This window comes from Triturus cristatus, chromosome 5_1 (assembly GCF_964204655.1).
Source record: "Triturus cristatus chromosome 5_1, aTriCri1.1, whole genome shotgun sequence".
Lineage (NCBI taxonomy): Eukaryota > Metazoa > Chordata > Amphibia > Caudata > Salamandridae > Triturus > Triturus cristatus.
The window spans coordinates 804,480,495-804,507,721 of record NC_140587.1 but is presented as its reverse complement, the minus strand read 5'-3'; the positions used below and the strand labels follow the sequence as shown (position 1 = coordinate 804,507,721).

Sequence of the window (27,227 nt, the reverse complement as noted above, 5' to 3'; positions counted from 1 at the left end):
AGGCAGAGTGATGGTGTCAGCACTTCTTGGCTACCTGTTGCTCCATCCCCTAGTTGGGCCATCCCCTGGGTGACATGAGTTCCTTCTGTAGCATGTACATCTCCAGAGACTGGGAGTATAGAATGCATCCCATCCGGGCCCCCCAGCTTGGAGCTATCCTCTACTACTATGGGTGAAGGGTGGGCCTTCGTTGGATTACCCTCGATTGGGCTGGTACCCGAAAGCCGTAATGCCATGGTCTTGACGCCTCTCTTCGCTTGCACCCATTTCCGTAAAGGGCTATTATCTGAGATGGCTTTACCACGTCGAGGTGCCGCGTTCTGCCCGCCAAGTAATTTTTTTGTTTTATTTTTAGCCTTCCATTTCCCTTTCTTACCCATAGGTGATTTACCCATATCCATGGGAGCCTGTGTGAAAAGTTCTGTTAACTCTTCAACATCGTCAAATGAGCCCGACTCATTGCCTTCACCTTCCTCTGAAATGCCATCTATAGCAGCGCAAACCTTCGCGAATTCCGCTACCTCATCGGCCCTCAATATATCAGCAGGGTACTCTCCCCGATTTGGCTGGCTTAGATTACTAGATGCATCAAATGAATGGATAGGATTGGTTGCATTGGGTGGGCTCTTGTCGGATCTCTCAGGCATATACATAGACTGAATTAGCGTAAGAGTTGAGGACTCTGTTATACAGCCTCCAGACCCATTTCTGCCGTCCATATTGTCGCTGCTCGTGTCTGGTGGTAAGGGTGGGAAAATGGGGCAAAAAAATCATCATCACTAGGGCACTGCTGGGTTAGGGTAAATGGAAGCCTGTTTTTTAGATTAGCAGGTGGTATAATAGTAAACATTATCTTTTAGGGGACATTGGAGGCAGCAAAAGGGGGCCTATTCAAAAGCTAGAAATTATACCATGAATTGGATTAAATGTATGGCCTGCAATGTGGCTGTTCTCAATAGCGCAACCAAGCGACAGTTAGTTCGCGAAGAGCTGCGAATGTATCCGCCTCAATTGTTTTTTTTAACAGAAACACATCTTGCTTACAAAGATCGAAACATGCTGAAGCACTTAGGGTATGATACTATTATTTGTACCACTCAATCAGTATCTATAAAAGGAGTGGCTATTTTAAAAGACAAGAGGTTTAATTGCAGAGTGCTCAAAAACCAGTCCGATCAATGGGGACGTTGGGCATTGGCTCAGCTTGAGTCGTGGGGTAAAAAATATGTGGCCTGTGTAATATATGGTTCTAATGTGGATGATCCCGCTATTTTTGACTATCTTAATTTAGAATTGTTAAATTGGGAGGGTGAAAAATTGATTATGGGGGATTTTAATTGCGTCATAGATTATGGTATAGACTCTACTGGAAAAAGCCTTAATTCTAGAATGCGTACGACCCGTGCTGCGATATTACAAATGGCAAGGCTTCAGTCTGTTAAGGATGCTTGGAGACACAGATATCCAACAATACCGGGCTATACATTTTATTCAGCCCCTCATAAATCTTATTCTAGGATAGATATGGCCTGGGTTTCTGACGGCTTAATTACAACATCAAAGATGGAAATATGCCCCCGGGTGACTTCAGACCACAACCCCATTATTTTTTCTTTTTGGGTTGAAGCGAGAAAAAGGAAGTTCGGCCATTTTCCTTTCCTAGGTATCTGTTGACGGACAGCGAATACTTGGTTAATATGGTTCAGCAACTGGAGGAGTTCTTCAGAGTAAACACAGGGTCAGCATCCCCATTAATTGTTTGGGACACAATGAAAGCGTATGTCCATGGTATTACACAAAAATATATTTTTTTACAGAATAAAAAGCGTAAAAATGAAATGGAGATACTGGTGCATAATTTACGTAACATTGAGAAACAACATGCGGAGTTAGTAAAGAAAGATTCAATGGCTCAAGATACTATGCTTCTGTCGTTAATTGATGCAAGAGCCCTAGTGAAAAAGTTTTTAAGGGATAAAATGGCAGCCAGCTATAGTAGACATCGCTTAGAAAAATATGGGGAGCACATACGACACATATTGGCTTATCAAACTGCAGAGGCAAAGGCGAAAACTAGGATAAATTCTATCAAGGGAGCAGATGGGTTTCTGCATACCGAATCTTCAGACATCTTAGAACAATTTTTGTTGTTTTATCAACAGCTTTATTCTCGCACTTGGGCACCGAATCGAGATGAAACACTATGTTATATCGATAATAGCGGTCTTCCAGTAGCAGATGTCGAGAAAGCTGCTATTTTAGATGAGATAGTCTCGATAAAAGAAGTTGAGTTGGCGTTATCAGCATTGCCAATGGGGAAAGCGGCTGGAGACGATTCACTGCCATTAGAATTTTATAAATCTTTTTAAAAGATTTTGCTTCTGCCCCTTACTAGGGTAATACAATTTGTGGCCACTAGTGGAGAGGTACCGGAATCGTGGAATACGACACAGATTGTGTTCGTATTAAAAAAGGGTAAACCACCAATAGAATGCGGATCATACCGGCCAATCTCTCTTATTAATACGGACGCCAAGATATTTTCAAAGATCTTGGCGACTCGTCTAGCTCCGCTTATGCCGGGATTAGTTTCCAAAAGACAGCATGGGTTCATTTTGGGGAGGGACACTACTGCCCACGTCAATATGGCTATTGGAGCATTCGACTTTGCAGAGAAAAACAAAATTGACTTTGGAATGATCCTTCTAGACGCCGAAAAGGCGTTTGATCGCGTCAGGTGGGAATTTTTATGGGCTGTATTGGCTAAGATTGGTTTAGGTGTACAGTTCTGGTCTTGTGTACAGGCTCTATATTGTAACTCTCAGGCCAAGCTGTCTTATATGGGGTCCCGATCAATACCATTTCGGATCTTGTGTGGGACTAGGCAGGGATGCCCCCTGTCTCCGTTACTTTTCGCCCTATATATAGAGCCATTTTTACGCACCTTACAATCCTGCATGCATATTAAGCCACTGGAATCTGGGATTTTCAAACTTAAGATCATGGCATACGCTGACGATATAGCGGTCTAATAAACCAATCCAAGCGAGGCTGTGATAAGGAATAAGGAAGAAGCTGAGAAATATGGCAATGTTTCGGGCTATAAATTGAATGCTAACAAAACTCAAGTGCTTATTACGGCCGGGATTCAAAAATCTATTACCGGGGCTTGTACAACTGTGACCTATTTGGGGGTAAAGATAATAGCCAGAGTCAATCAGATTATTTTTTTTAAATTATGTACCACTCCTAAACGCAACTATTAAACTGTTCAAAATTTGGCATAGGCTTCCTATAGGACTGCTTGACAGATGTAACTTAATTAAAATGAAAATACTCCCTAAGTTCTTATACTTGTTTCGATCGATTCCTTTAAAAGTTCCTAATATATTTTTTTTAAAACTTGAGGGGATCTGTAGTAGCTTTATTTGGTGTTATAAAAAACCTAGGAGAGCAATTGAGCTGCTTAAATCTCCATTTGAACAAGGCGGACTTGGCTTTCCGGATTTTAAAATTTATTTCTGGGCTTCATTTATGGGTCGTTTCCGTTGCTTGCTGGGTCTGGATCAGACAGACTCGGTGTTTGAGTTTATTTTAGGAAACCAGAGGCACATGTTTTTATATGGAATAAGGGACCCAAACTATTTCAAGCAAGTGAAGTTTAAGACTGTTAGAGATTCCGTATATATTTGGAGAGATATGTCCGCTAGGTGTAAACTGCCAATATTTCACAAAAAATTTCCACTATGGGGGAATCCTCTGCTCCCTGAGGTGTTTCAGGACCAAGCAGGCAAATCTTGGGTGAAGTATGGAGTTAATTGCTTTGGTGAAATGTACAATGAGAGAGCAATCAAATCATTCGAAAGTCTGCGCCTAGCGTATAAACTTCCTGCTAATTTTTTCTTTAAATATCTACAGATTAGAGATTATTTGGTTCCTAATTTGGCCGTAACAGAGATAATGCATTCAAACATTTGGGACTGTATATATGGAGGGAAAACCAAATCTTTGATAGGGCTAATGTACGTATATTTACATAGTTTTAGATCAGACGGTAGCGAGAAATTAGCAGAACGCTGGAGCCAAACCCTGGGTATAGCGGTTTCATCTAGAATGATTAAACAAGCCTTGGGTAACGTTAAGGATTCGGTCCACTCTGTTAGTTTGGAACTTCAGCAACTACGCACTACCTGTATGCTGTACTATACCCCGGCTAAAATAGCCAAATGGGCTCAGGGTAATATGACGGGGGATCAAATAAACTGCCCTAAATGTGGACTATATGCTGCTAATCTACTACATATGTTTATTGCATGCCCAGCACTGAGGGGTTTTTGGCAGAAAATGGAACAGCTACTCCAGTCTAAACTTGGGCTGGATCATCCACTTACTGATCTTGAAATTATGTTGGGGTATAAGGAGGATATTCCCTCCATCACACGCCTCTTCTCAATCCTGATGGCTTCTGCTAGACTGGCTATTGCCAGGGTATGGGTCTCCTCGGCACCGCCCTCGATTGAGGAATGTTGGGCTATCATTAGAGAAATGTATGGTTTAGAGGCAGCCTTGGCGAAGGCAAGGGGAATCCGCTCCTTAGCCAAGTTAGAAGCGCTATGGAGACCTATGGCTTTTGATGGAATAATTTAGTATCTGTTAGTACTATATGAAATAATTTGTGTCTCCTATGATCTTTCCTCTTTTGTAATTTTCATTTTTATGGTTTCTGCCTGATGTACACATCCTAAAACTCTGGTTTATGTTTTACTGTATAAATGTGCCCTTTCTGATGATGAAAATAAAAATATTTAAAATAATAAAAAACCCTACCCAACCTAAATCTTAAAATTACCCTTGCCACTCAAAAACCCACTCACCCAAAACTTTAAAAATACCATTGCCACCCAAAAACACATGCCCACCCTAAAATTTCCCTTGCCACCCAAAAACCCATACCCACCCTAAACCTTAAATTTACCCTTGCCACCCCAAACAACGTACCACCTTAAACCTTAAAAATACCCTTGCCAGCCAAAAATCCATACCTACCCTAAACTCTAATAATACTCTTGCCACCCACACCCACCCTAAACCCAAAAATTACTCTTGCCATCTAAAAACCCACACCTACCCTAAACCCTAAAAATACCTTTGCCACCCAAATACCACACCCACCCTAAAATCACCCTTGTTGCCCAAAAACCCATTGCCACCCTCAACCCTTAAAAATACCCTTGCTACTATATATAATAAGCGTAATACTTACCTTTAATACTCAGCAAAATACTCACATTTTAATGTAATTTTTTTACAACGCATGTAAAAACATGCTTTGTAAACACGTTGTCGTTGTTCAGCCTTCGTTGTAAAGGCTGTTTTTTACAACGCATGTAAAAACAGGCTTTGTAAACACGTTGTCGTTGTTCAGCCTTCGTTGTAAAGGCTGTTTCCCATGCACAATATAACAAATGAAACATATAAGAGCTACACCACAATAACAGAACGGGGGAACAAAATCAATAAAACAAATGCAGGCTGTGTAGATAGGAACCTACATACTTAGCTGCAATTTCAATGGTGATCTTGAAATTTCCTTGAGCTGTTGTCCTTCCATCCATTTCTCTCTTTGATGCATATCTTCATAACAGGGAATTAATGCATATTCTTTCTTTTGGCATGTCTTCTCCACCCGCCACAGATGTACACCAGTGTTGTGGTTGCATAGTCTTGTTTGCTGGATCTGTGGCAGTAGTGTCCATGGCTTTAACATCGAGAGTCTCAAAATATTGTTCTAGTTCTTCAGGTTCCTGCTATTCCCTGATCTCACTGTCCACTGAGATTAGCATACTGATAGGTTCCAACAGTCCATACGTAGTGTCCTACCTCCCTAGGCACAGTCTCACGGCAAAGGTTGTCATATGTGTCAATACCGTTTCTTGTGAGTAGTCAGCTGATATTAGTATCTTTCTGGTATACAAAGGGCTGACATTCTTTTTTGCCAGTGAAATGACCATTCTCACTTGTTGATGTCTCACAAAACATACAATTATTGGCCTGGGGGCAATGGGCTTCTGAGTATATTGAGGTCTGACCCTGTGCGGTCTGTGAAATACCAGTAGAGATCAAAGTCATGCTTCAGCAATTCAGGAATAAATGAGGACAGGGGCTGTATTGTATCAGTTTCTTCTATCACCGCAGATATCCTCATAAAGTGAATATTGTCCCATCTACTTCTGTCTTCCAGGACTGGGAGGTTTTGATGCACGTTCAAAAGCTCTTATTCCCAGCTGTGGCCTGTATTAAGACGTGCCAATTGGTTTCCATTGCATCTAATCTCCTGTATGATGCACCCAGTCTGAATTGGAAAACATCACTCTCTGACCTGATCGATCTGACTTTGTGGTATTTATTGTACTTTCTTTGACTGAAATAATTGCGGTGTTTATTGTTGAAAGCTCCTTCACCAGCATGTTCAAGAGTGCTTCAGCCATTTGGGTGTTGAACTGATCTTCTGAAAATAGCAAGTGATATTGGGGTTTCAGTCTTGACATAGGTATGTGCAGTCCTATTTAATGTCTTCAGATGGTCAGTCAAGGATGCCTTCACTGGTTAAAAGGTGGTTGCGTAGATTTCAGGATGAGGGTCACAAGCAGTGGCAGCAGGCACGGAAGGGGGGTGGGAGGTCGGGAGAGAAGGGGTGACAATTTGTTTTTTTTTAAACACTTACCTACCAGCGCCGCAGCATCCTCCATCTATTCTCTATCGTTGCCAAAGAATCCGTAAGAACACAGGCTCCCCTAAGCCAATCACAACGCTGCAATGCAGCATTGTGATGGGTCTAAGCGCCGTGGATGGGTGCTCAGATTGGGACTGGGCGCCAGGGCATGTTCTCCACCAGGCTGTGCAATGCAGCCTTGTGTGCAACATGCAAAGTTTGCATGAAGCTTTGGCCAGGCCAAGACAGCCGACCAAGCAGTCATGGGCACTTTGTGTGCACAGTCCACTGCTCCTTCCTGAGCCATCAGCCCCGCCCTAAGCCAGCCCTGCAGTAGCGAAAAATAATATTTTATTTTTCTCATTTCCACTGCTCTGAGAGCAGTAGGGCGACACTCCTTCGCTTTAGCGGAGGAGCCACCCTGGTCACAACAGTGTCTCTATTGCAGTAGTTAAACCTTATATTCAATTACCAGTGTGTCACAGAATGAGGCAGACTGCACAAAGACAAGCAGCAATATGTATGTGTGCAGGTCTGAGCTTGTCTTATTAGCACATTGAAAACAAACCTATAGCCTTTTTCAATGCTTGTTGTTTAAGATGGGATTTACGTCTCTATTCCAATAGCATTCTGAGCCAGGAAATTCAAACAATTTGTTGTTGCAGCACCAAGAGTGTGGTATATTACTCTATGAAAAAGAGTGCAGAGTTTTGTCAAGGAAGTGAACAGAATGATTGAAGGAGGTAGCGTTTGAGTCATCTTGAAATAATTGTCACTGACAGTGGCTGAAATGTATTGTGCGACTAGAAGAGGTTATATCGTTTCTTTAAATATTTTCATTATTTTTCACAACCAGCTGCATCCTCCTCTACACTCAAAGAGTAGAGCAACTCAGGAATTCGAAGAGTCTTGTTCAACAACAAGAGCTTATTTCTTAAGCAATTTACCAAATTAATAGGCACCTTGATTGTGAGTTATGAAGCCCAGCAAGTCAAGTGAAGTGCGTCGGAGCTATAAGAGGGCTCTGATAAAAATTAACCAAGGTAACATGTGGAATTGTACGTTTTGGAAATGACCATCTTTATACATGGAATTCTCCTAGAGTTTTGTCCTCACTACCCTATTTTTGCTTGTGGCTTTAGGACTCTGCACACTTCACTTATGCTAACCAGTGGTAAAGTGCTTGTGCTCTCCCTTCCAAACAAGGAAAATTGGTATATCCCTGATTGGTACATTTAATTTACTTATAAGTCCCTGATATATTGTACTATATGTATCTGTAAATTAAATGCTACTAGTGGGCTGCAGCACTCATTGTGCCACCCACTAAAGTAGCACTGTAAAGCATGTCGGGCATGACCTTGCAGCCTGTGTGAGCAGTTTTAAAACTTTCATTTCGAACTAGCAAAATAAACCTTTTGTCAGCCTTAAACCTTGCTTTTGAATACTTATAAGTCACCTGTAATGTAGGCCCTAAATTCTGATAGGTCAGGGTGCAAAGTATGTAAAAGGTAGCACATGCTTTATCCTTGCAGTGGAAAGCCCCCAAAGACGTTCTTCACTGTGCAAAGCTAGCCTCCCATAGACTAACATTTGCCTTATTACTTTAAGTAAATGAGACATTCAGTATGGGAGCAGATGGAAAAATATATCTCACTTATTTTAATTGTAATTTAAAATCTGCTTTGTCGGTAAAGTCTCATTTTAAATTATCATTTTGTAAATGCCACTTTTAGAAAGTTAGTATTTTGCTGCCTAAACCAAATATGTCTTTCTGCCAGTGTCCAGAGTCACACGACTGTTGATGGCTCTCCTGTGGTGTGATGTGTATTCCTTCCAGACAGTGGACAAAAGCGCCATGGGTGTGGGAAGGGTGTTCCTCTCCCGCGAAGGATGGCCTGGGGGTTTGTACCCAGCACCTTCATGAGCTACAACGAGTAGGCTGAGGGCTCTATCCAGTGCATTCTTAACTTCCGAATATGCCTACCGTCACCAGCAACTGCTGCTCACACCAGTGCCTGCTTTTCCTTCCCTGTGTTTCATTAGACAGACTGGAGCCAAATCTAGGGTAAAGGGAAGAACTTACTAGTACCAGTTTTATGGGGCGTCTCCAACCCACAGGCAGGCACTGGATATAAAAATGGCACCATCAGAACCTGAAATGGGAACACCCCTGGACCTAAGAAGATTCAGAACAAAGACTGCCATGCTCTCTGAAGAAGGAAAATTGGACCTCCTTGACTTGAACCCAGGACTCCAGAAGTGACACCAAGGAACAGTTGGCTCACCTCAAGTTTTAGTTAAAGGGGCACAACAAGCTTCTAGAGGCCTCTGCTGCTTTCCAGCTGAACAGACCCAACTAGACCTGACCCCCCCCCCCCCCCTCTGTTGGCCTCTGTGGGAGTGAGTCCTGACCCCAAGTGCAACCCTCAAGGTCCTGAACTCTTGACTGGAGTCAGAGTGTACTTCTCCCTGCTTAAGTGAAGGTCTGACCAGGTCAGGCACTGTGCAGCGCAGAACGATGCAGGGCTTCCCATCGCAGCACCTCACAGCTCCCGATCAGCTGCTTCACCGGATCCGACGCAGCACAAAGCTAAAAACTTAAGTAAGCTGATGTTACAACTTAGCTTTGTTTACATGTGAAAGATGGGAATATGAGTGAGGTAAAATTCATTGGTACCATTTATTTAGATTTAACGCTAAAATCAGTTTGTTCCAATTTTTTATAAAAGTTAATTATGGAACGAATGTTCTGTATAAAAACAATTACGCCTGGTTCATACACAGAAAAATAATATGTGTGAGGAAAAGATGCGTCATATATACTATGCATTGCTTTCATAGTGGCATTTTTTTATTAAGAACCTTTAATCATTCAAATTGGATTGAAATTCTCTCTATTTCTACATAGGCAACAGGCAAAAAATAGCGCAAAACTGATTTGCCCCCTTTTGTGAGCCAGTAAAGAATGATCTTAATTTGAGGCCACGAGTCTGTCCTTTGCTGATCGGGGAACATAAAAAGAGAAAAACGTGCCTCACTAGATTTATTACCTGTAGGTAATGAAAACCGTTGGTTCTAAAACTGTTAGACGCAAAACATCTCTCTTGCAGGGCATTTGAGTTGTTTCGAAACCTTAATTTTAGGTTCAGAGGTCACAGCCTTAGTTTATAATGCACTTTAAGTTACACCAAATGTCTGTTTGAAGTTTCCAGGGCAGCTGTTTTGCTGCTCCATGGCATGTGCTGTCTTGCTCGAGGGAAGCTTTTCAGCCAAATGCTAAAGCACAGACAATACGTGTTACCTGTACTGAAAGTACCTTTAAACGCATAGGTGCAAGGCATTTGTTTTCCAAACAAACAAATACCCGCAGCTTAAGTTTCCAACTAGCCTCTGTCTCTGTGAAGGGTGTCCGGATACTGCTTAGGAAACCCTCCTGATCCCCTTCACTGTTTGGATCATGGTAATTCAGGCCCAGATTTACAAACCATTTGCGTCCGGTTTGCATTAATTTTCTTAACATAAAGCAGAGGCCAAGTGTTGTGGGTTGGAGAAGTGTGTCTCAGTGGTTAGAGTGGGAGACCCTGATGCAGAGGTCTGGCCTGGGACCAGGGTTCAATTCCCGCTTCAGCGGGTCTTGGGCTTAATTTCCTCGGTCCTGATTTTCTCGCCTGGTGCCTATTCTAATCATGGGTCCCACTCTGCAACTCTGGGCAATAGCTTGCTTAATCTCCACAACGGCCCCAACAGCGCAGGGGATGCCTGGCTGCACCTTGGGGGTGACCAGGAGTGGACACTTCACAGGGAAAGCCAGGATGGGTTCCTCTGCGGTATAAGTACAGCGCCGGGACACCTCCGTTGCTAGGTAGCTGCGCGCTTTACAAATGCCAGATTATTATTTATTATTATTCTTGAAAGCCGAAGTAACACAAAGCAGCACAATGCATTTCTTTGTGTTACTTTGCATCAAGTGGGCATTCCATGGGTGGTGCATAGGTGTTTCCGTTCATCCCGTCATGGGTTTTGGCGCAAATCCCTACTTACAAAGAATTATAGGCAGGGATTTGTGCCAGCATCCTTCACCTCTTCGAGGCAGATGTACGAAGGAGAAATGTTTTCATCTCTCTTTGTTTTTCCCACATTGCATGAGTGCTGCTTTGTACAACACCCATACAAAGTAGGAAAAACCTTTAAGCATAGTTATGTACTGGAAGGAACCCCTTCAAGCTTGAAACCTATGCCTTCCATAATGCAGCCACCCTTGCATTATGGCGTAAGGGTGTCTCTGTGGTGGCGCATGGTATCAAGAAGTGCACCAGTGCATGGAGAGAGCAGAAGTGCACCACATCTTAATAGATATGGCGCAGTTCTGGGCTGCCCACAGAGCGCGCAGCACACCCAGCTTAATGGGCAACGGCCTAACACCGCATCACCATGCCCCATGAGCCACTTCCCTCCCCCAAGACCATCCGGTTTTGGGGGGCTGCAGTCAGCAGGCTACAACTAGCCCATCCCCAGTTTTAAGGTGGGCTCTTCCGGGGCAGGCACCTGAGCAACTGGGGGATTGCCTGGTACCGCTCCGTCACCTGGCGGGAATTCAGTGTTAGGGGATCACAGGGTGAGGACTCCCAATGAGGAGCTATAGCGCCCGCTGATCTGTAGTCCAGGTGCTATTTGGCCATTCAGGTGGGCGGTCAGTATAGGTTGCTCATCCACTGGCATTCCTGGATCGCCCGTACACCAACCCAATTTTGCCTTGCCTACATGTGCAAAATAAGCCTACAGCAAGTTTCCTCCAACAAAAATCTGCTTTCCTAGTCTTTTGGTTGGGTCGCTCATTTCATGTGTCACTTGCATGCCAGGGGTTGGAGTTGGTTATGGGGGGTATCAACCCTATGCTTGCTCCCTTTCACGCAACAGCACAGAAACTGGGCCTAAATGTTTAGCCCTGGGACATTGGGACTTGTAATTTCAGGAGGATGCTTCAATGATACAATCTGTAAGGGAGGCTACATGGGGGAGCTAATTCTTGAGAAGGAGAAATATTGGGCACAATTTCGCGGTTAAGTCTAGAGTAATCCGGAGTTTAGGTTAAACTGGTCACATATTATAGGAGTCGAGGCTGACAGGAAAAAGCTTCAGATATGTGAACTATGGCTGCCTGGCAGAGTTGCAGTTGGTGCATGAAGTACTTGAAAAGCCTCCTGCAACATTTAGTCCCATCATTTTACCTTTTCACAAATCCAATCTATTTTTTCATAGAGCAGTTAACAGGTGCCAACCCTTACCCACACAATTTAGTTATCAATGTGCTCCGGCTGTCAATTGTAATCAGGAGGGATGATTTCATGGACTGAAGGTTTGCACTGTCTTTCTAGGCTCCATTTTCAGCCTTTTTGCGCCCCTAATCAATATATACATCACCATCTTTCCTGCCACACGACACCATAATATCATGAAGATGCGATGTTCAGCACCCTATCTTGCCACTATTTAGAAACTTCTTAAATCTAAAGACCAGGCCGTTTCTAAAAATGTCAAATGTGTCTGCAGTCAAATTGTGATGTAGATAGCAGCTGTAGAGGGTGACGAAAAACATTACATTTTTCAACAAACATCATTAAAAACCAGAGGATTTCTCCCCCTTGCAACACAAAACTAGTTGGACCAGTCAGTGATAAGCTTGAGGGGGATTTTGTATCTCAGTGACGTTTCTGCCAGGAATCTTTGTTGCCATGGCCCGAGACAAACTGCCTTTTGGAAAGGCCGGGACCCGCACACACACATAGGAACACCCATCAGAGAAACAGTATTAGCCAAGACTCCAGCTGTTCTACACTTGACACCCTCCAGGTCCCTGTCCTCTCCGCAGTGGGAACTTTCTTTTCCAGGCAATGTCCTGCAGGGGAGTAGCCCCGGAGGTGTGCTAAGCATTAACTTTCAAGGACCATCAACTCATTTCCGGAATTCCGAATGGCCCTCAAGAACGGGCTGTTCGAATAAGCTTCCAGGGCCTGCAAGCGCCTGGATACCTTATTGGGTGATTAGCTGCCCTTTATAAATCCTGATTGTTTGATTGGAAGCTCCTCTTCTCCATTCACTCCAATTCCAGACTAACTCACCTACACAGAATATTCTGGCCTAGGCAGCCATCAGTCAAACCCATCAATTTGCCTGGCCAATAAAAAAAATTCTGTGCACACTAAAAGTAAGGCCCTCCTCATGCACTCCCCAAATCCATTCACCTGTTACTAGGAAATACAAACCTGGACTATGTCTCATTTAACACTGCCATCTAAAAGGTAATTTAGAATATACACACAGGGCATTCCAGTCACTCCAGTGACGTAGTCACTGCATTCAACAGAGCACTCACTTAGTATTAAGGGACACCTACATTAATGACACATACAGATGACTGCATTGGTATGAATGCCTCACACAGGGATCAAGCCTGCGAATTCGAGGAGGCGCGGGTAGCCGTATTTGATGGACTTAGACATCCGTAACTAATATCGGTGGTAAAAGCAGCGATCACAAACGGTTCTCTTTATACCCCCTGGAGGTCAGAGCACACGACCAGTGGGGTATACAGCTGCAAGTTGGAGTACAGCTTATCACGCTCACAGACTTACGAATGAAGGCACATTGATGATCCCAGTCTGTTACAGAACAAAAGAGTTTTTGACAAGCTCCATCTGGGATCGGAAGAGTTTTTTTCCCTTTGGAAATCTATCTGAACAAGGGCTGTCGTTAGTCCACTTTTTTTCTGAAGAAGACCCTACTTGATGTAACTACAAACACACAAACACAGGGTCGAAACGTCGTCGGGAAACTATCTCATGTCCAGGCTCACTATAGCTAATAATTTATGGAAATAGCATAAGCTAGAGTGAAAGACCGGAAAAGGAAAGAGAATTTATGTTATTGTCTTGTTTGTTTTTGAATTTTCACTTTATGTCAGCACAATCACCCACTGAATTGTCTGCGTATTTATTGTTGTGTTTTTCGTAAGACAGCTCGTATCTATTCTCTGTGCGAAGGGCTTAAAAATGCAAACAGAAAAATCAGAACAAATTAAATAATAAATTGATATATTTTTGATAAATTGTTGTAGGTATGATTGCATGATTGTTTAGTACTATGCAATAGTGATCTTGAAGGAATGTTTTGGTTCTAAAATAGCACCCCGTGGTGCTTACCCAATGCAGAAGAGTGAGCAGGGGTTGGGAACTCATCCTCAAGGTGGTAGCCAAGTTTATATTTTTTCTGATGCATCCTTGATTTTCCAGGTCCCAGATTCACAAGTCTTTTGCCCTAGCATGTGTAACTTGCATGCAAAACAAAAAAGTGGCAACCACAGACCTAAAACCCAGGTACTGATTTACAAAGTCAGGATCTGCACATTTTTATTTGTGCAGATATGGTTTGCGCCTGTGCAAAATCTGAATAGTTTGAGCATGTTGCAGTCACAAGCGACACAAGGGGACAGAGAAGTTTTTGTTCCCAAGTGAGAGATGGCAAGTCATAAACACATCTGTTGCTATCCACATACATTTGCAGTTCCAAATAAACACTTCAATGCACACATAAACTCAATGATCAAGGCATAACTGATGCAGAATATCTGGTTTGAAGTACCCTGTTTTGTAAGAGGCTGAAGTTTAATGAAAATTTCGCATGGAAATTTTTCATGTCAGAAAGTAAGAAAAGACAAATGAATGTGAAATTCCGCATTTGACCTAAACTGGTTTACATTCACCATTGTCTAGGTACAGTACGCATCGGGTAGGTCAAAAACTCGTATACCAGAAGATTTCTGAATATCATAAATTTCCTGCCATATGCCGCAGGAATGTTTGATTTAGAAAAGTTGTAAAACTCAGCTCTCCTCAGGTCCAGGCATAAATTTGCACTTCCTCTGTAAAGCAGCGCCTTAGCCCTTGTGTATATCAGAAGGTATTAGAGTGCCCCAGTCAAACACAACTGCATACTTTTATTTAAAAGTTTATGCATGTCACCTCGTCTGTAGCACTAATTTCAACGAGCAGTATGAAAAGGTTGATAAAAACATGCCCCAATTCACAGTTTAACAAAAAAAATAATTTCTTCATTGATGGCCACCATTTTCTTTAGAATGTATGCCTCTCTATAGGGGTGCTTTACTACGACAAATTCATGTTTTAAAGAGTGGTTCTTTCTAGCCATTCTTACACCTATTGAAAGACCTTTATATTATATAAGAAAGGAGTAATGTTACCTGTATCTGGGTTATAATGATCTCCATCGTTCACTAATACTTTGTTGAAACGGATAACTCCCACTTCTGCAGGGAAAGGCTTCTGGGTGAGACCAGCAGAAAAAGACACCTGAGAAGCGAAAGCCCCGGCTTCTAAAACAACAAAAAGAAGACAATTCCTGTCAAAAGAATGCATTTGTGTGACAGTTTCTCATAAGCAAAAAGATGTATTTAAGGCAAGTGGAAGAGGCACTCACCTATAATTTTGCTTACTTAGGCTATTTCTGTGTAATCTGGCGACAATTCAGTTACATTATGGGTACAGCATTCCAACATTGATCAAGTAGAGAAAACTTCAAAAAACTTCGATTTTATGGAAGGAAGGATCGACCTGAGTTCCTCTCTCACCTCTTCACTACAGCTGTTTTAAGAAACATTTCACACCTGAAATTTTACTATACCATTGTATTGCTTGGAATCCACACTGCCAAAGAGCACAAGTTCTTCAGTTGGTAGGTGTAACCCTAGTATTTGCTTGTTGATTGGATCAGGGATAAAAAAGCTTAGGGAGTTGTGTGCCGATCAGTGGATCTTTCTTTTCCTTTCCACTTGCATTAAGCCTGGTCTTCTTTGATAACTTACTGAAATTATCTTAGCGTTGGCAGTTATGCTGGCTGTTAAATTTTCGCTATTAGCGATACTGTGATTTCCTTAAAGCACATTGTAAATTATATATTTTATTAAGTTTGGGGTTTTTAAGCAGGTAGCTGCTATGTAGCTGCTTCTAACCACTTAAGAGTTCTGCTATTGTAAATTTGAAGTTAGCAGAGGGTAACATGGGTATTCCCAGGAAAATGTCACGGTGTGGGCATTGGAAAAATGGTGGAAAATAAAAAAATGTTTTTAGTTGTGTTGATCACTAACATTCAATATTGTTTTTTTTTTTATTTCACACTTAGGGCCCGATTCCGATGTAGTTTGGAAGGCCTCCTAACGGCATTTGCTCCGTCCAAATCAGATCGAGAACATGTCTTTCCGACCGAATCGGAAAGGATTCCGACTGACCAAGTACGATGTTAGTTGGGCGTTAGGAATATCCCAATCCAAACCCAACGGCATTCGAAATGACCGAGCCGTATGGAGCAGAATCGTACGTATCTACAGGCTGCGTTTCTGAACGACCGATTATGATGGTGGATTCGGACAGCCTTTCCGAATCGTGCCATCTGACTTGAATCGGCAGTCGGAATCAGATTTTGGGGGCCCTTAGCAGGCCCACTTGCACCCAGAGCCTTCCGAATCAGGCCCCTTACCAGCCATGCACAGTGTGGCAGGCACCAGGGGTTGCCCGCCACATGGTGTCCGATTTTCCCCAGTCCCCCCTTTCTTCAATGGGAGCCCATGCATTCGGTCGGAACGTAGGCTCCCATTGAAGTCAACAGGAGTACAACCAAATTGTATCTGGAAGCATCCAGATGCATCGTAATCGGTCGGTCGGACTCTCCCGATCCAAGTCAGTTGAAAACCATTCCCAAATCAATTCGGTTAGGAAGATTTCCAAACTGCATCGGAATCTGGCCCAAAATTGTGAAATTCAAAATATCCATAAAACTCCTATATTACCATACACAGCAATATTCACTATGCTGAAAATAAATTAAGGGCCTGATTTTAAGATTGAAGGACGGCACTCTATTGTCCGAGTTGGACAAGACATTCCCTCTGCCACCCTGATGATTCAGTATCGTCCGTCAAATTTAGAGATGACCACCAGCCAAGCCTTCATCTCTGCGCTTTCAAGGAAACTGCTGTCACTGGGGTTACTTTCAAGCTACAAAATGATTGGTGGATGTCCACCGTCCATTTTGGAAACCTTCTGGTCCGCCCGTCTCTAAATGAGGTAGGCAGACTGAGACCTTGGCAATTACAACAGAGTACCCTAACTCTAAATCAGCCCTTAAATGTGCAACTGCATTTCTGCTACATTTACTCTTTCCATTTGTCGTCTGCAGACAATTAACAGCAGTAAATGTAAGTAATAGGATTACCTGTAGAATTGTACAATTTCAATAAATTCCCTAAAATATGCAAGTCATAGGAAAAAAACGTACTAAGCACAGACTTCCATATTTTTGGGAATCCCTGTGAATCAGGCAATTTTACCCAGCACATAAAAAGCATGGTGTTAGTTGCTTCTAGATTCTTTTGGCCATCTGAACGGTGACATCACAAGTTGGATAACCATTATGCAAAAAGAAGTAACCAAAAGCATATGGTGATTGACGCTTTCCCTTGGTTGTTTTGTCCTAGACTGGTGTTATTGAATGCCTCATTATTAGCTCAGCTTTGAGATTGGAGCTCAGAACACGAAGTTAAATGTCTGATGAAGGATACGGATATTGACAGTTCTCGATCTCTGCATTTTTCAAAAATTAATTCATCGTGTAAATCATCACAGCCGCTGGCTCCGGGGCTTATAAACTAATCTCGCAATGGGTCTCCGCTCAGCTGGGGTAGCTTTTCATACAACATTCCCATCTGCTTTCCATTTCGACGATGTATCCTGCATATGGCGTCCTCGGAGACTAACTCGTTCTCTTATAAGTCCTTATAAAGTGCAAACGAAAGTGATTTTTTATCAAAAGTTTCTTACAACTAGCTCCGGAAAGAAAAGAAAGACATATGCACAAAATGTCTAACACCCCATTTAGAGAAAACATTTAACATGCAGAGTGCTGTGAACACATTCATAAGCGCTTGTTTGAGTTTTTACACCACCATAGGGAAATGCTTAATCACAAAAATACAAGCCTCGCAAGGAAACAAACTCAAAAGGCACGGCAAAAACATCAATATTTTACTATTTTAGAAATTAGAAAGCCTAAGCATTGATTCCAATTAACACTTTGGCTGCTCGGGTTCCTTACATCTACAGAAAAAAATCAACATTGTTTTCGGATTTGGTGAAAGGGGCAAAAAGGCACATAGGATTGGCTTCTCTTTTAGCAAGCAGGCTGTTTAAATTCTTGTGATGTAGGCAAGTGAAATTTTAATGGGCAGAGGACTAAAACCTACTCATAGAAATGTAGAATAAATAAATAGCATGCACATGAAGGTCTTCATTGACACAACGCTTCCTCCAAATTATAAAGGACACAGTACAAGAGACATGGAAAAATCAAACTGTGTGTTAGGAGAGGAGCAGAGATTCAAACCATATCACCTAGCTAAAAAAGAGAGCCGCTGCCACAAGATTACAACTGCTATGGATGATGGAGCAAATTTACAATAGGGCAAACATCACCTGGTAGTCCTCAGCTTGAATGGCAAACTGCACGTGACTTTACCAAACATTGCTTCACTAAGGGTCACTAAGTCACGTTCCAGAGCCAGGCTGGACCGGCCATGGCACCGGGACATCCCAAGTGAGCTGAAAGACAGGGGAGATTTCAGGGCAGGAGAGGGTTGAGGACCAGGAACGGCACACAATTGTATTATAGGCCCAGATATGTTAGAAAAAAAAACTAAACTTTTTTACTTCGGTGGACCCCTATTGAATCAATACTGGAAGCTAGTATCGTAGCAAGGACGCCATGAGCCCTGGTACAAGCAAGGAAACTGGCCTTTTGACTGCTGGTGAGGTAGTAAAATACAGCAATTATCGTGGCTCGATGGGCCCCTCAGGATTCTAGGCCCCGGTGCCACTGCATTTGCTGCACCTATGGTAGGTATGCCTCTGCTGGAAGCTGGGGACCCCTGCCTAAGCAATTTCTACAATTTGATCCACAAAATAATAAATAAAAATATAGAAAAAGTATACATCAAACAAATACACAAATTATGAAATAATTTCTTTCATTCAATAACAAAAAGGTAAAATTGAAGTTTAAATTTTAATAGGAAGGTTGGAACTTTTCAAACTTTCGTTTTTTTCTACAAGACGAAGCGATAGGCTAGACTCCAGCATATCACCTTGTCTTTTGTGCTCCTAATGCATGATCTGTTTTTGGAAGAGCATAGTGCTGCTTCAACTGATGCCACCAATGGTCCATACTAGATTCAGTTTGCTCTACTTGTTATTATTAAGGGGCATTTATAGAGCGCCTGGTTACGCAAACTGCGTGTCCCCGCGCTGAACTGAAACACTCCGAGAGAGAAGTAGGGGAGGAGCCCACTATTTTGAGAAGAGGTAGGTTTTTAATTTTCTCCGGAAACTGGATTCGGAGGGGTCCAGTCGGAGGTTAAGAGGTAAGTTGTTCCAGCTTTTTGCCGCCAGGTATCGGAAGGATCTACCTCCCATACGGGCCTTTTTCACCTTAGGAACCTTAAGCAAGCCTCCTTGCGAGGAGCGCAATGCACGGGTTGGTGCATACCTTGAGATGAGGTTCAGGAGTGGTGCTGGCGCCTTCTTAGCGAGGATACGATGGCAGGTGCAGAGGGACTTAAATTCAACTCTGCTCCTCACCGGCAACCAGTGGAGTGTCTGGAGGGCGTCCTTGGAGTTAGATCTTTTTGGGAGGTTTAAGATAAGGCGGGCTGCAGCATTCTGTAGCACCTGAAGTCGATTTATCGCTTTACAGGTAGCTCCTAGATACAGTAGGTTGCCAAAGTCTAGGCGTGAGGTGACAAGGGCATGCACCAGTGTTCTGCGGGCGGTCGTAGGAAGAAAAGTTAAGACCTTCCGCAGAGTTTTTAGAATACTGAAGCAAATGCCCGTCACCCTGTTGATCTGTGGTCCGAAAGACAGATCGATATCTAGCCAGACCCCGAGATTTCTGACTTCTTTCCGAGGTGTGGGGGCCTCACCTAGACAAGGTGGCCACCATGCCGACGTCCAGACAGATGGGCTGCCTCCCACCACGAGCACCTCGGTCTTGTTGCCATTTAATTTAAGGCAATTAGTGGACATCCAGGTTGCAAGATCTTGCATGCAAGCCCTGAAGCTGTCCATAGCAAGGCCGGGTGCACGCGAGAGGGAAACAACCAACTGTGTGTCGTCGGCATAGGTAACAATTTGTAGTCCGTGTCCCACTACAATTGGAGCCACTGGGGAGACATAGAGATTAAAAAGAGTTGGGCTCAAGGACGAACCCTGAGGAACGCCCTGACCCAATTCTATGTCTCGGGAATAGTGGTCCCCTTGACGGACCTGGAAACTTCTTCCCGTCAGGAAGGATAGGAACCATTGGAGTGCGGCTCCAGTTATACCTCCATCATTCAGACACTGTAGCAAGGTGGAGTGAGCTACAGTGTCGAATGCAGCACTCAGGTCCAGTAGGATAAGGGCCATAGTATGACCTTCATCCACCCCCTGTCTTAGGGATTCCACTGCCGTCAGTAGTGCCGATTCCGTAGAATGGCGGGGGCGGAAGCCAAATTGGGTGTCGTGCAGTAAGGCAGCTTTGTCTATGAAATCCATAAGTTGGATATTGACCGTTTTCTCTGCCACCTTGGCAAGATAAGGTAAGAGAGAAATGGGCCGCAGATTATCCAATTTATCAAAGCTGATGGTAGGTTTTTTCCTGAGCGGAAGGACCACCGCTTTTTTCCATTCTTTAGGCACCGTCTTTGTCATAAAAGACACATCCAGTAGATGCCTGATGTAAGGCTCCAAGGCCCCCAGGCTGTCTTTTAGTCGTTTGGGAGTAGTAGGGTCCCGTGGGGAACCTGACTTTACAGATCTGCATATTTTTAGGAGAGTTTCTGTGGGTGGGGTAACAAAGTTGGTAAGGGTGAGTGAGTTTCCCCTATCCCTAGAGTGTTCTACAAACTCAATCCCATTCGTGGGTTGAGTTGGAAAAGCCGAGTAAATTTTGGATATTTTCTCAGCAAAAAAGTCTGCGATTCTGTCGCAAGATTCAGGCGAGCAGTCATCAGGGACAGTGGCGGATTTTCCACTAGAGAGAGTTTTGTATAGTAGAAATAACTCCTTTGTCGAGTTACCTGCTTCGTTGATCTTAGTCTCATAGTGTGTAGTTTTTGCCTTTCTAATCAGTCCATGGTAGACTCGCCTCTCTGACAGGTAGACCTCTCTAGTATCTTTGGAGAAAGCCCGACGCCATTGCCTTTCAGCTCTCTTCAGTAAGGTTTTAGCATTCCGCAGTTCAGTAGTAAACCAGGGTGCGGTTTTTTGAGCACGGTCACTGGGATTAATTTCAGATAGCGGGGCTGTGAGATCTAATGCATCGTAGATGCGTTTGCATAGGTTGGAGTTAGCTGTATCTGCATCATCTCCCCCTGGGTCGCCTCCTTTTGTTAGTTCCTCGCAGAACTTGGACTGGGAGAAAGAGGCCCATTTTCGCCTTAGGTGGTATAATGCTGTGGGTTGTCGGGCTCTACCTTCAGGAATATGAATGGTGAAAGGTACCAGGTGATGATCTGACCAGGGGATGGGAATGGGAGTCTTCGCTTCTACTTCCCCCCAGTTAACAAATATGGGATCTAGTAAGTTCCCTAACTGGTGGGTGGGCCCGCTTACAATTTGATTAAGTTGTAAAGCTTCTAATACTTGGCAGAGGTTTTTGTTGGCGTTATCAGATGGATTGTTGAAATGAAGGTTGAGGTCACCAAGTACCATGAATTTATTTTTACGTATCGAGGACTCTATAATGTATTCAACTAGACTCTCCTCGAACCTAGTTACTTGTGGTGCTCAAGAAAAGGATACCAACCTCATTTCTAGCTATTAATTTCAAATTCCTTCACGTTTACAGAGTAATTCATGTATCTGCTAATATGATTTAATTTTAAACAGTCGCAGGTCTCATGAGTAACTGTGTACAGACCATAGGTTAAGAATCACTTCCCCAAGGGTGCTGTACTAGACCCCGAGGCATTCTAATACTTCACAAGGCCTTCAGATCAGCTTTTAATGCCATTGGCTTTTTAGCCAATATGTTTGGAAAATTGTGTTGTGCAATGATATGTTTGTGACCATTGTTTAAAACCCACACCCACCCACAGGAAGGACGAGCTTGCTTTCCTTTATCACTGTGTGCGATATGTAGCTGGTATTAAAACATTTCCAAGTTATGTAGGTTTTGAAAACCTCCACTGACTAGTTCCCAATCAGACAATTTATTCTCCAACTCACTTGCACCCTCCCAATGTAAAGAATTGTTTATAAATGTACTCCATGATCTATGGATGCCACATGTATTTTGCCAGGTCTGCACGATATTACCTCCCCTCACCCCTGTGAAATAAAAGACTGATGAACTAGGGTGGTCGGACTGCAGTGGTAGGGTCGTCTGTTCTGAACGATGATGGATTTTACCTGATCTGGGAGCATGCACAGACACGGATCATGACTCAGTTAAACATTCAGGCCTTGATTTACAAACATTTCACGCAACGCAATGCAATGGAGCGCAAGTGAATTTGCTGCGTTGGGTGAAAGGGAGAGAGACGAATTGCTCCATAATTTCAAAGAAATGGAGCAGTTATGCGCTCCCTGCGCTGCTCCACTTTTGGCTGCCTAGCGCCAATGCAGGCAAGCGTATCTACATTTTTATCAGGGTAATTTTTATGCAGGCATGGGTACCTTCCTGCGCAAAAGCTAACCTTTGGGGCAATATCCTCTTTGAATATATACTGCAAAATGCAGCACACGTGCGAAGAAGAACTAAGGAGGGGCAATAAAAAATATTTCTACACATTACACCAGCCTAGGGTGACCAGACGTCCCTGTTTTCCCAGGACGGTCCCTGTTTTTGGAGAAGTGTGCCCGTGTCCCGACACTTTTCTCCAAGTGACTCAAATGTCCCTGTTTTCAAACAGTGTCCAGGTTAAACACAGAAATGTCCCTGTTTTTCATTGTTACGGTTGAGCATGCGCGCGCATGCTCTCTTTGCACTGTTTACAGCATGTGTTGTCACTGAGGTGAGTGCTGTAGCAAGAAGGGAAATCCTTTGAAGAGAGACATTTTACATGCAGCGCCACCTACGTCATCGTGCCAGCCAAAGTTTCTACTTTGGATAAAACAATATTTCTTCATCCTGTAGTTTGTATTCATAGCCATACAAATTTTTCAGTAGACCTTATGCATACCATGCAAGGATTAATGCATTGCTCATTGCATGTTTTATTCCTAACCAATTGATGCATCTGTGTTCTCCATATCAAAGTTATGACTTGACCTTTTGACTGACCTTTCAGATCACGGCAAACTGTTTAGCTGGAAAGGACTTAAAGGAGCAGGGTTAACGCCTGTGGAAGAGGCGAGCAACGCTGCTCGAGCTTTTTGCTCAGGTCTTCACACTATTGCACTATGAGATGATACCAATGGTTAGAGTGCACTATACATACCCCAGTAAGGTCACATGACATCTCAGCAGTGACCACGCAAATGTGGGAGGACTGTGTGGTCGGCCAGCCTTTGCGACCCTTAAGACCCTAAGGCAGTAATACCTGGAGAGAAGTGTTTTTTTTACATTGGTCCATGGCTGCCATTTGACAATTTAGCATTCCGCAGTTTACCTCCCATGCTTTTCTGTCATGAGCAACTAAGCAACATTGGCGAGTTGTACTTTATGTGGTGCTGACGCAGCAGCTATAGAAATGAGCATTGATAAAGCTAGCAAATCTGGCATTTGCTAGCCTGTGATGTTTTATTGATTTTTGGCAAATATATGCTATAGTCCTTAAAAGTGTAAATGTAATAAAAAAGTACTAATGCTGCTGTGTAAAGGAGAGGGGTGCCAATAAAAGACCGCAGATTTGTTGTCTGTAATGCTTCATCTCGGTCTGTGGAGGGAGCTGTCATTGTAGTCCTTTTTCTAGGTCTATGACAGCTGTCAAGTAGTCCTACTTTTATGTCGATGGTTACGGCAAACCGTAGTCCTACTTCTATGTCTATGACCTGTCCCCGTTTTTTGTTTTGAGAATCTGGTCACCCTACACCAGCCTCAAACAGGCGTACCATTTTGATACAAACCCATGTCTACAACTCTTTTCAATCATGTGTTTGCTTCAAAATCCATGGGTTGATGCACGGGAATGCCCATGTACGACCCATGGACCGCCTCCGTGATGCTCATGCTGCCTTGCCTTATTTAAAAAAAAATTTTTTTTAACAAAGCAACACAAGTCGACATTTGAGTCACTTTGTAAATACCAAAATAGATTTTATGTCAGATCTGCGTCAAAAAAGTGACACAAACCCGATGCAAAACCTTTGCAAATCTAGGCCACAATGCTGACATCTGTAGTCATCTGCAGGTCACACATCAAACCATGTTAGTGTTCTGGCCTTCCGAGATCAGAAAATTGAGCACAATTAATGTAGGTAACAGTAACATTTCGATGCCAACTCCTTAGAAACAGTGCGGTATGAAGCGCCGATCAATAATAAGTTATTATTACCCTTCAAGGCCAGTTCTGGACAGCGACATACAAGTATGTGTCGATATTCTAGACTGCAAACCTAGCTCTGACACAATGGAGAGCTGTATCTCATAGCAGAGGGCGATTCAAGATGGTGGACACAAAAGGGTATAACATCCTGGTACAGGCATGGCACGTGTCACTTTAATGAACTCCCTCAGCGCAAGATCTGAACGAGGGAAGAGAACAACAGTAAAGCTGTGGAATGAAGGATCGGTGAACTTTACCTTGTGGTTCTGCAGATGGTGGCGGCTTGGGATAGCCTATAAAAAAGAAGAAACATAGGTCAGGTTTCACGAACAACATGCGCCAAGATGAAATCACCATTCACAGAATCCAGCCCTCAAATGTCTATACAGGGCATTGAAGGAGAAGTCGTAAAGAACTGACGGGATGGGCGAAAGTGGCTGCCTCCACGGGACAGGACAAACCAAAACATCTGTGTTCCTTCAGAGCCGCTCACAGGAGTGGCCTGCAGCACCACTACACGTGTGTGCTGACCCCTGCATCTCATGCTGCGGGTGGCTGCAGGCAACCAAAAATCATAGATGCGCCCAGACACCCCTCCGGGCAGCTGGCATATCAGGATAATAAACTCAAAGCTGCTCCAAGTGCTTGGCCGGGTGAAAGGGTCAAGGACAACTGTGAGGATTCCACATAATTACATGAGGACCATGTCTTAAATGTTTGCAAGAATGGGCGACGTATTCGAGAAAAAAAACACGCCCAGACATTTTAGTAACGGTGGCGTTTGGAAACAGTTCTTTGAGAGCTCCAGGGACGTTCTGTAGCTTGGTAAATACAGCTATTTTTCCTTTCGTCTTTTTAAAACATGCAGAATTTTTTGTTTCAGGAAGAACAGTAGGGACACATGCCTTTATTTGTGTACGGCCAGAAACTACAGGCATAGGTGAAAGCATGCACGGTCTGTGCAAAGAGGGCCGAACACGTATATGACTGGAGAAGATCTACAGGCAGACCAAACACTGGGGGCCTTTGACGGCCACATGTGACTATTATACATAGGACCCGCCATGTTTCCTTGGTGACTCTTCACAGTGCATAATTACAAATAAAATCGGGTTAACATGTAAAACAGAGCTAGGCCGCACACACACACACACGCACACACACACCCCTTATAATTGGGTCTTCTGTGGTGCCAAGCCTAGAGCTAGAGGTATGCACACAGAGACCGGTGTTGTGGTAGATAGCCCAGTATGGAATCGCGGATCCATGGACCAACTTCCCAGCCAAAGCCAACCCAATTGGCCATCCCGCCCTGTACTGAAAGCTAACTGAGCCTGGCGAATTGCTACAGTGCGATAGGATTAGATGCTCCGTCTGGCCCTCTAGAGGTATGTCTAGAGCATTGAGCTTTCAGTGTTACCCTGTACCCCACCCGGCGGCAAGGGAAAGCGTTCAAGATGTACTGTGTGTGACCTTGTTGTTTTTAAGGAGCCTCAATTGGGTTGTTGTAAAATTAGAATTTATAATCCAAATTTCGAAATTCACATGAGTGAATAAAGATGTGGAATTGTCTAGTCTTAAATTACTTTTACAACGGTGGACAAGCAGTTCTGCAGATTATCTGCAATTGTAAATTTAATGGAGTGGAGAGATGATCCCTGGGTGTGTGAGACGGTAGCTAACGGAAATTTTGGGAACACACATGAAGTCATAACTTTGTGAGTATTCATAAACAATTTCAATTACTTTTCCTACCCATAATGAACACCTTATTAAAGTTCTGAAACAAACATAAGTCTGTAACTATGGTGGGAAGTTGCAGCTAACCATCCACATTGTCAGGGTACGCAAGCAGGCAATCAAATATGTACATTTACAGAAGATTTAAAAAGATACGTCTTTTTCCACATGGCAAAGTATTTTTTGTTTAGAAAAAAAACAAGGAAAATGTGCGATTGTACCTTACATTTGACCATAAATCTGTGAACTGTCCATATTATGGACATTCCGCAGAAGTAATACTAGCTGCAAAAAGAGTATATCTGGATATCAACTCACTGGGATTTTTTAAAGTCGCAATAATTAGTAAATTTAGGGGCATTTACAAGGAAGTGGCGGAGCGCGACGTTTTCATCCATGGATGAACACCACGCTCTGCCACTTCTGAAACACAGGGCTGCACCATATTTACAATATGGCGCAGCCCTGCGTTTCCCCCTGCGCTGGTGCTAATTTAGCTGCCTAGCGCCAACGCAGCCACCCTTGCAACATAGTGCAAGGGTGTCTGCATTGAGGGGAAGATTGTTTATGTGCAGGAAGGGGTCCCTTCCTGCACATAAACAATCTGAAATGGCGTTTTGAAACTTCTGTGTGTGCTGCTTAATGAAGCACATTTAGAAGTTGCAAAACGTCATTTTTTTAATGATTGTTTATGTGCAGGAATGGACATCTTCCTGCACATTAACAATCAATGGCATTTTGCTGTTTCTATGTGTGCTGCACAGCGCAGCACACAAAGAAAGAGCAAAAACGAGGTAAAATTAAACATTTCTCCTCATTGCGCCAGGGTAAGACCAGGTTTTATACACAAACTGGCGGTGAGGGTGGCAAGCAAAGTGCGCCCAGGGGTCTGTTCTGGGATACCAATCTATACAAAAGGAGCGTGTGATTCATCCAAATAATGATAGCGTTCCAAGGAGTGCGCTCATATATCGTCCATTCTCTGGGGTACCGTGTAGGAAAGAACGACAGTGTTGGAGACGCACTAGAAGGAAGCGTGGAACGTAATTGATGTTTGCAATAAACAAAGATTGATACTAGAAGAAGGATGGGCGCACAACATGGAATTTAAAGTCATATGATTATCATGATATTAGAAGCCCTGATGATGTCCACGTAGGACGAAACGGGTTGGCTGGATAA

The 27,227-nt window shown here is 43.3% G+C and overlaps 1 protein-coding gene across 1 annotated transcript in view; it reads right to left on the bottom strand.

Moving 5' to 3' along the window:
- The window catches only part of EMILIN2 (elastin microfibril interfacer 2), a 236,171-nt gene that overhangs the window by 6,609 nt on the left and 202,335 nt on the right, over positions 1–27,227 (bottom strand). Inside the window, exons 6-7 of the mRNA XM_085605825.1 lie at positions 24,563–24,598; positions 14,973–15,104 (exon numbers count right to left, since the gene is read on the bottom strand). Coding sequence (XP_085461951.1) covers positions 14,973–15,104; positions 24,563–24,598 — 168 coding nt within the window. The remainder of the gene's footprint in view (positions 1–14,972; positions 15,105–24,562; positions 24,599–27,227) is intronic.